The sequence below is a fragment of the Pan paniscus genome, chromosome 5 (genome assembly GCF_029289425.2).
Source record: "Pan paniscus chromosome 5, NHGRI_mPanPan1-v2.0_pri, whole genome shotgun sequence".
Lineage (NCBI taxonomy): Eukaryota > Metazoa > Chordata > Mammalia > Primates > Hominidae > Pan > Pan paniscus.
The window spans coordinates 45,615,521-45,623,808 of NC_073254.2; the positions used below are offsets into that span (position 1 = coordinate 45,615,521).

The window sequence follows — 8,288 nt, forward strand, 5'->3', positions numbered from 1 at the left end:
CACTCACGCTGACAGGCTTGATCCCCTGTGGCTGCTCGACTCTGGGCTCTGGTCCAAAGCTGAGAGCCCCCCTTCCCCTCATGACAGCCTCTTCTGCCCTGCCCGGCCACTCCTTTGAGTGACAGGGGGTAATTGAGAAGCTGCTCCTCCCTCCAGGAAGGAAGACCCAGAGCTCTGGCTTCCCTCGGCAAAGCACATATAAACCCACAGCCACTGTGGGTGGAAGGAGAAGGGCAGGGTGGAAAAAGTTTGAGAGAAGGAGGGAGGAAAAGTGTCCTGGCTAGCACCATGTGGATTCTCTTGAGATGAGAAGAAAATGCCCGGCTCCGTCCCCCTTCTGCTGCTCCTGCTTCTCCTGAGGTGTTCAGAACGGGGTGGGGGAGTTAATTTTGGTGAGAAGGATGCAAAAGTCCCCAGGACCTGGAGAGATGGAGTCAGGGTCCCTGGAGAAGGAGCCTCTTGGGACTCAGACAGGGCCAGTCCTGAGCGAAGGTACGGAATAGGTGAGTGAACCTTGGGAACTCCGGACCCTGTTATCTACCCTCAATCACCTGCCACAGGGAAGTAGGGACCCCAGCGTCTTTCTCATATCCCCTTTTAAGGAAATGCTCTGCTTTTGATTTTGTGCATTTTATTTAAGTTTCTTTGTTTCAACTTTCCTGGAGAAATGAAAGATTTGGCACTCCTGTAATCCCAGCACTTTGGGAGGCTGAGAAGGAGTGGGATCCCTTGAGCCTAGGAGTTTGAGACAAGCCTGGGCGACATAGTGAGACACCATCTCTACAAAAACCAAAAAAATCAGCCAGGCGTGGTAGCCCATGCCTGTAGTCTAATCTACTCGGGAGGCTGAGGTGGGAGGATCACTTGAGGCCAGGAGGCCAAGGCTGCATTGAGCCGTGATTGTGCTACTGAACTCTAGCCTGAATCACAGAATAAGACCCTGTGTCCAAAAAGAAAGAAAGAAAGAAAAAGAGAAAGAAAAGAAACGGTCAGGTGCAGTGGCTCATGCCTGTAATCTTAGCACTTTGGGAAGCTGAGGCGGGTGGGTCATCTGAGGTCAGGTGTTTGAGACCAGCCTGGCCAGCATGGTGAAACCCAGCCTCTAGTAAAAATACAAAAATTAGCTGGGTCTGGTGGCACGCGCCTGTAATCCCAAATACTTGAGAAGCTGAGGCAGGAGAATCGCTTGAACCTGGGAGGTGGAGGTTGCAGTGAGTGGAGATCGTGCTATTGCACTCCAGCCTGGATGACAGAGGGAGACTCCGTCTCAAGAAAAAAAAAAAGAGAGAGAGGGAAAGGAAGGAAGGAAGGAACAAAGGAAGGAAGGAAGACTTGAACCCTATTAGAAAAATGTGGAGCATCAGCAGTAGGGAGGGATGACTAGATTTGGGCAGAGTCCCAAAAGTTCAAAATTTATGCCACATAAGCTATATGTATTCCTAAGAATAAGAATACTCCCAAGTCCTGACGGCTGCCTGGGGCAGTGAGGGCTGGAGACGAAGAGGATTCATCTCTTCTTTGTCCTTATACCTGACTCAGTGTTGCCCTCAGTCCAACTAGATCACACCCACACCCCTCATGACTCCTCCCCTAAACCTGCCCCCATACCACCTTGAATCTTCCCTGCCTCCAAGCCTACCACGTTAGCCCCAGATCTGACCCAGAAGCTGTCTCATGCTTTTTTTTTCCTTTTTTGAGATGGAGCACCTGGCCAGCTGTCTCATTTTAAATCATACGCCAAGCATGACCTGAGTGTAATCTCTAACATGAATCACAGCTTCTGCCTCATTGGTTTGCCAGAACCACAGGAACAACTGGATGAGAGGAGACACCTATGAACATGGAGCCAGAATACCCCAATTGCTGAAACACCAGTTCAGAGAGGAGTGAGCTCGAGAAAGAGTCAGGTTTAGTGTCCCACGGAAAGAGACCAGACCTGGAAAAGACAGAGTCAAAGCTGGGTGAGCAGGCCTTCGAAGGGCGTGGCTCAGCAAAGATAATCCATATTGTAGTGCAAGAGGATTCTTTGTGGAATATGTTTTACCGGAATTAAACCAAAAATGCCAAATGATCCCTAACTCGAATAAATCTCACCACATTACCTGGGGAGAGGTGTCATTTGGATGTGAGGATAGTTATGAAAATACTGAGCAGAGCAGATGAGGATGGGCCATCAACAATTCACATTAAATGAGATTACTTTTTAGTAGGACTAAGTCAAAGCATTTCCACTAAGCACCCAGAGACCAGCCCTAAAGACTCAAGAATAAGAGAAAATGATGTAACTGCAGATGGAAGGACCACTGAGGACCACATCACTGCAGACCCAGGGACCACCGAGGACTCTGTCACTGCAGACCCAGGGACCACTGAGGACAATGTGACTGCGGACCCAGGGACCACCGAGGGCTCTGTCACTGCAGACCCAGCGACCACCAAGGACTATGTGTCTGCAGACCCAGGGACCACCAAGGATTCCGTCACTGCAGACCCAGAGACCACCAAGGACTATGTGCCTGCAGTCCCAGGGACCACTGAGGACTCCATCACTGCAGACCCAGGGACCGCTGAGAACTTTGTCACTGCAGACCCAGGGACCACCAAGGACTCCATCACTGCAGACCCAGGGACCACCAAACACTCCATCACTGCAGACCCAGGGATCACCTAGGACTCCATCACTGTAGACCCAGGGACCACTGAGGACTCTGTCACTGCAGACCCAGGGACCACCTAGGACTCCATCACTGTAGACCCAGGGACCACTGAGGACTCTGTCACTGCAGACCCAGGGACCACCAAACACTCCATCACTGCAGACCCAGGGACCACCGAGGACTCCATCACTGTAGACCCAGGGACCACTGAGGACTCTGTCACTGCAGACCCAGGGACCACCAAACACTCCATCACTGCAGACCCAGGGACCACCAAGGACTCCGTCACTGCAGACCCAGGGACCACAGAAGATGAAACCACTAAACATGGTGACACTCACCTTCTGTGAACTACTTCAGTCACAGCAGTGAAACCCACCAGGCTCCTAACACCCATGGGAATTATCCTCAGATTCCCTGGCTGCAACCACAGTCACTGTTGTGCTCTTTGTTGGATTGGGCTTCATTGTGGTGAGTATTTGGTCTGGGAATATTCAGGGCATCAGGGGAACGAGGCCAGCTGAGGATAAGCGGTGAGCATGGAGAGCTGAGGTTCAGAGGCCCAAGAAATCGTCAGGCGTGAGGAAGCCTACATAGAGAGAGCTCTGCAAAGACTCCTGGAAAGACAGAGGTGGAGAGAAAGGAAAAGAGCACCTGGCACAAAAGATGCAGAAAGCACTGGGGACAGAGGAAGCTGTGAGAGACAGGAAGGAGAGAAAGGGAAGAGAGGCTGAGAGTGAGAAACATAAGAACACAAACATGGTAAGACACAGCGGGAGTCAGGGCAAAGCAGGATGTAAAAGATGGATGTAAAAGAGGAAATTTTCCTAAGAAGACAAGGAACTAGGGACCAGAGGAGTGGATGAATTAGAAACATTCTGGGTGGTCCACTCATATCAGAAATTACATATTCTTGTGTTAATTACTACCTGCTCTGAAGTTCTGGAGAAGATTTTTTTAAAACCAAAATTGAGTGGGTTTTTATGAGCCACCGCTACCCTACACCAAAGAGACAGTTTGTACCAGCTCTCAAAGAGGAGCTCTGGGTGTTTTTCTGTCTCTTAGGGTCCCTGTTGTTTCTACAAGAGGAGACAAAAGAATTCCATGCCAGCCCTGCATGTTTCATCTCACCAAACTCACAGCTGGAATCATCCCAAAAGCAGCAGCAGGGAAATTCCCACAGGGAGTGGCCCAAACCCTCCAGAGATGGGGCCAATTGGGATTCCAAAGAAAGAAGCCCAGATGTCAGGGTGATCAATTCAAAGCATTTATTAGGGGAACTTACAGAGGACTGCAGCAATCCTCCCTGCCGACAAGGAGGGAAAAGGGATGTTCTGCCTAAGCATGTCTGTAGCAAGGGGGTCAGGGTATGGAGTTTATATGAGGATTTAGGGAATTTGACTCAGGGCTGGAGCCAGTTTCTTTCAACGTTTTGGGCAACAACCTAGATACCTTTATTAGTGCCTGGGAGTGTTCAAGGCCCTGGTTTGAGTTCAAGCCTGCTGGGGAAAACCTGCAGCTGGCTGGGTCACAGAACGGTCAAGGCAATCTGTGATTTTTGGTCAGTCTGATCAGAAAGAAAAGGAGGTGATCTGGGGGACCCCACATTGTGGCTTCCTCTCGCTGACATTTGATCTAAAACCCAAGCCTCCTGCTTCTGGCCTGCTGCTTGAGGGGGAAGGGCTGGTCCTTTTTGGCCATCCTGACCTAAGGATTAAGTGCATGTCGAAATTTTAACAAGTGGCGGCTTGCAGGATTAGCCAACTCGGGCAGGTCATTAAAGCCTCGTTAATTCTTGTGGTCATTGATGCCATTGTGCACTGACCCCTGCTCCAAGATGCAAATCCACAGCTTTGGATCAGTTTGTAAGTGTGAGTAAAGCCGAAAGTAATGCATGATACAGTTGAGGTGTTCACATTTAATTCTGCTAAAATGACACCATGAAACTAGAGCATTCTGAAGGATGCTGACAAGAGGAAAATGGAATGAAAGCGTCCATATGTACCTGACTCATGCATGAGTCATGTTCAGTATTCACCAGTAGAGGGAGGACCTTCTGGACTTCGCTGTTATCATAAACAATTGGATTTCTGATCATGTGGATCACCATGAAAAGTTGGACACTCTTGCTCTAGAACAAAAGATGCTTTCCTTCCTCCAAACCAGGCATTGGCCCAGAGAGGTCACTAGCAATAGCACCTTCTTAATTTCGTGTAGAGACTAAAAACAAGAGATGGCTCAAAAGGCTCAGGGTGTGGGAAATAAGAGGAAAGTCTATGCTCCCAAACTTGCTAAATTTTTTACTTTTAAACCTTTAACTCGAAAAGTTTTAAAAATAAGAACTATATTACCATTCCTCCCAAGTTCCATTTGTCAAAATGCTTTTTTCTTTAAACTTTAATGGTTTAAGTTTTTTTTAAGTTGTTTTAAAAAAAACAAAAAAGGTTTAAGTTTTTTTTGGCAGGGTGCGGTGGCTCACGCCTGTAATCCCAGCACTTTGGGAGGCCGAGGTGGGTGGATCACGAGGTCAGGACTTTAAGGCCAGCCTGGCCAATATGGTGAAACCCCATCTCTACTAAAACTACAAAAAAGGTAGCCAGCCATAGTGGTGGGCACCTGTAATCCCAGCTACTCGAGAGACTGAGGCAGAGAATTGCTTGAACCCGGGAGGCAGAGGTTGCAGTGAGCTGAGATCGTGCCATTGCACTCCAGCGTGGGCAACAGAGTGAGACTCCATCTAAAAAAAAACAAAAGGCTTTTTTTTCCCCCTAAATGTCGTCCACATTTTTGGCAAGTATTGATCTCTAGCAGTCAGTGTCAGGATCTGAAGAAAACAGTGACATCTAGCAGACTCCCAGAGCCAGGGAAACAGGCTGGGCAGAAGTGATAAATTATAAACCACCAGGGTTAAGAGAAGAACAGAGTGTTAAAACCAAACCATTTTCTTCCTCCCTAGAAAGAGTGTTTCCTGCCTCCATTAAATCCATCCACCAGGGTTATTTATCATCCCCATGTCATGGACTAGAGTACACCATAAAGAGGACCCCAGCAGTAACTACAGTTGGTTCTAGAAAAAGCAGACCCCTCATCCGCCTCTGCAGGACTATGCAGCGTGATGTGCATCCTCAGGCCTCCACTCCTCCGCCCCAGTCTGGAGCCCTGGGACCACCACATGAGGAAGGCAGCTGGCCCCTGGAATAAGCATGTGGAGGACACTCAGAAGGATGCCCATCTGCTCTGAGTGTCTCCTAATTCTGCCTGGCCTTGGTTACTTCCTCTGGACAATCGCCTTTACCTATCTACCAGGTTTTGAGGAATTACACACACCTCAGGTATAAGAGATATTCGGTAAGTCTGATCAAATCAATAAAGCAAATTTTATCTGTTTTTGTCTGGGACATATCTCTACATTCATTCATTTAACCAAAAAAAAAAAAATTTTTTTTTTTGAGATGGAGTTTTGCTCTTTTGCCCAGGCTGGAGTGAAGTGGCGCGATCTCAGCTCACTGCAACCTCTGCCCCCCGGGTTCAAGTGATTCTTCTGCCTCAGCCTCCCTAGTAGCTGGGATTACAGGTGCATGCCACCACGCCTGGCTAATTTTTGTATTTATAGTAGAGACAAGGGTTTCACCATGTTGGCCAGGCTGGTCCCGAACTCTTGACGTCAGGTGATCCACCTGCCTTGGCCTCCCAAAGTGCTAGGATTACAGGCGTGAGCCACCGCACCTGGCCTTAACAAAATATTTATTCAGTGCCTAGCATGAGCTCAACACTCTATGTCTCCCAGTCTGTCTATCTCAGTCCACCTGTAAGCTGAAGGATACAACTTATCTCTTAAGAGGACTATACCCGCGTTCTCCTACCACCCAGGCCAAAGGGTCACATTTACAGGATGTAGTCAACTGGTCATTCAGCAAGTATGTATGAGCACCTGTGTGGGACTGGCCACCGTAGCAAATAAATGAGTCTCATCTTAATCAATCGCGGTGTGAAATGAGGACACGAAGTCCAGACCTAACCTCTAAGAGAAAAGCCCTGCCTGATAGAAGAAGAGATTTGTCCTTACTTAATGCAAATGCACCATATTCATGCACCTATGAATGATGGCTAAGACCACAGACAAGGCCGGGGCATTGGATATAACAGCTCTGTGAGGAGCTCAGGACAAAAACCAAAGAATCAAAGATATTTGAAGACAGTTGATTATTGTTTGCTCACTACTGATGCCACTATGAGCAGCATCACCACCAGTGTTAAATAATGGAATTGTAGTATTATGATACAGAGTCAGAAACACGGAATAATAAATTAAAATATTAAAGTGAAAAAATTGGATTGATTAAATAAATATTAAACTGATATTTCTCAGACTTATATGATAAACACCTTTAAAGGAAAAGATACATATATATTTTTGAGACAGAGTCTCATTCTGTCGCCCATGTTGGAGTCCAGTGGTGCGATCTTGGCTCACTGCAACCTCCACTTCCTGGGTTCAAGCAATTCTCCTTTCTCAGCCTCCGAGTAGCTGGGATTACAGGCGTGCACCACCATGCCTGGCTAATTTTTGTATTTTTAGTAGAGATGGGGTTTCACCATGTTGCCCAGGCTGGTCTTGAACTCCTGACCTCAGGTGATCCACCCGCCTTGGCCTCCCAAAGTGCTGGGATTACAGTGTGGGCCACCGTGCCCGGCTGGAAAAGAGATTTTTTGAGAACTCGCCATGTTGGCTTAAACGTAAATATATATGAAACAGAAAATGAAGTATAAACTTATGCTTATAGCTCTACTGTTCCAATAACATTAGAAGTAACAGCAGTAGTTTAATGTAATGCATGATATTTCTTTATTGAAGAATTCTTCGCTCCAACATTAATATTGTAGTGATTGCTACAGCCTAGTTTCTCAAATCTCATTTGCCACTTGATGTTTTCCTTCTTTCATGGATCGTCTCTGTACAAGCTCTCTCAAGACCTTCAGTCTCTCAGTCAGCTGCGGGATTATTGGGCCCTTAATGCACATGCACCGTTTAAATTTTAAGACAGTTCTCGTTCTACTCTTGTTAGGCTGTGACAATTGTAAAGACTAATCATTTCTATTAGCTTTATGTTGGTTTTATATTGGTCATCAATAGAATCCAGGAAATGCTTATATTATGGGGATTTTCAAGATTATTACCTGAAGGAAAACGTGACAGAAACAGCTCTAGTCTCCCCTTCCCTTATACTTGGAGAACCTGAGTTTTGGGGGTGATGGTAATGTGCCCAGCTGAAGAAAACCATTTCCCAAATCCCCAATTTCCCGGTCCCCCTTGCAGCCAGTGCAGTGAGGAGATACAGCTCTGGCCAATGTGATATAGGCATAAGTTCCTGGGGATGGTGTCCCTTCCAGATGAAAAGGCCAAAGCTCATGAGGAGAAAGCCCTTTGCCCCTTCCCCTTCGTTCCTCTTCCTACCTGGAATGCAGATATGAGACCTGGGGCTCAGCAAAGCTGAGGTCAGGGGGAGACCCACAGCAGGGTGAAGGCTTCAAGCTGAGAGTGGAGCAGAGGGAAGAAATCACTTGGGTGCCCAATGGCAATACTGAGCCCTGGGCTGCTCCTCTCGGACATTTCGTATATGAGATGAGCAG

At 47.4% G+C, this 8,288-nt stretch overlaps 1 protein-coding gene across 1 annotated transcript; it reads left to right on the forward strand.

Annotated features, from left to right (window-relative positions):
• Nucleotides 1–316: 316 nt before the first annotated feature.
• LOC100968169 (protein PBMUCL2) lies at nucleotides 317–3,077 on the forward strand. Its single transcript, XM_034963342.2, is given in 3 exon segments — nucleotides 317–503; nucleotides 2,208–2,479; nucleotides 2,672–3,077. Coding segments are annotated over 3 exon segments (795 nt in total). The 3' UTR covers nucleotides 3,008–3,077.
• The last annotated feature ends 5,211 nt before the right edge of the window (nucleotides 3,078–8,288 follow it).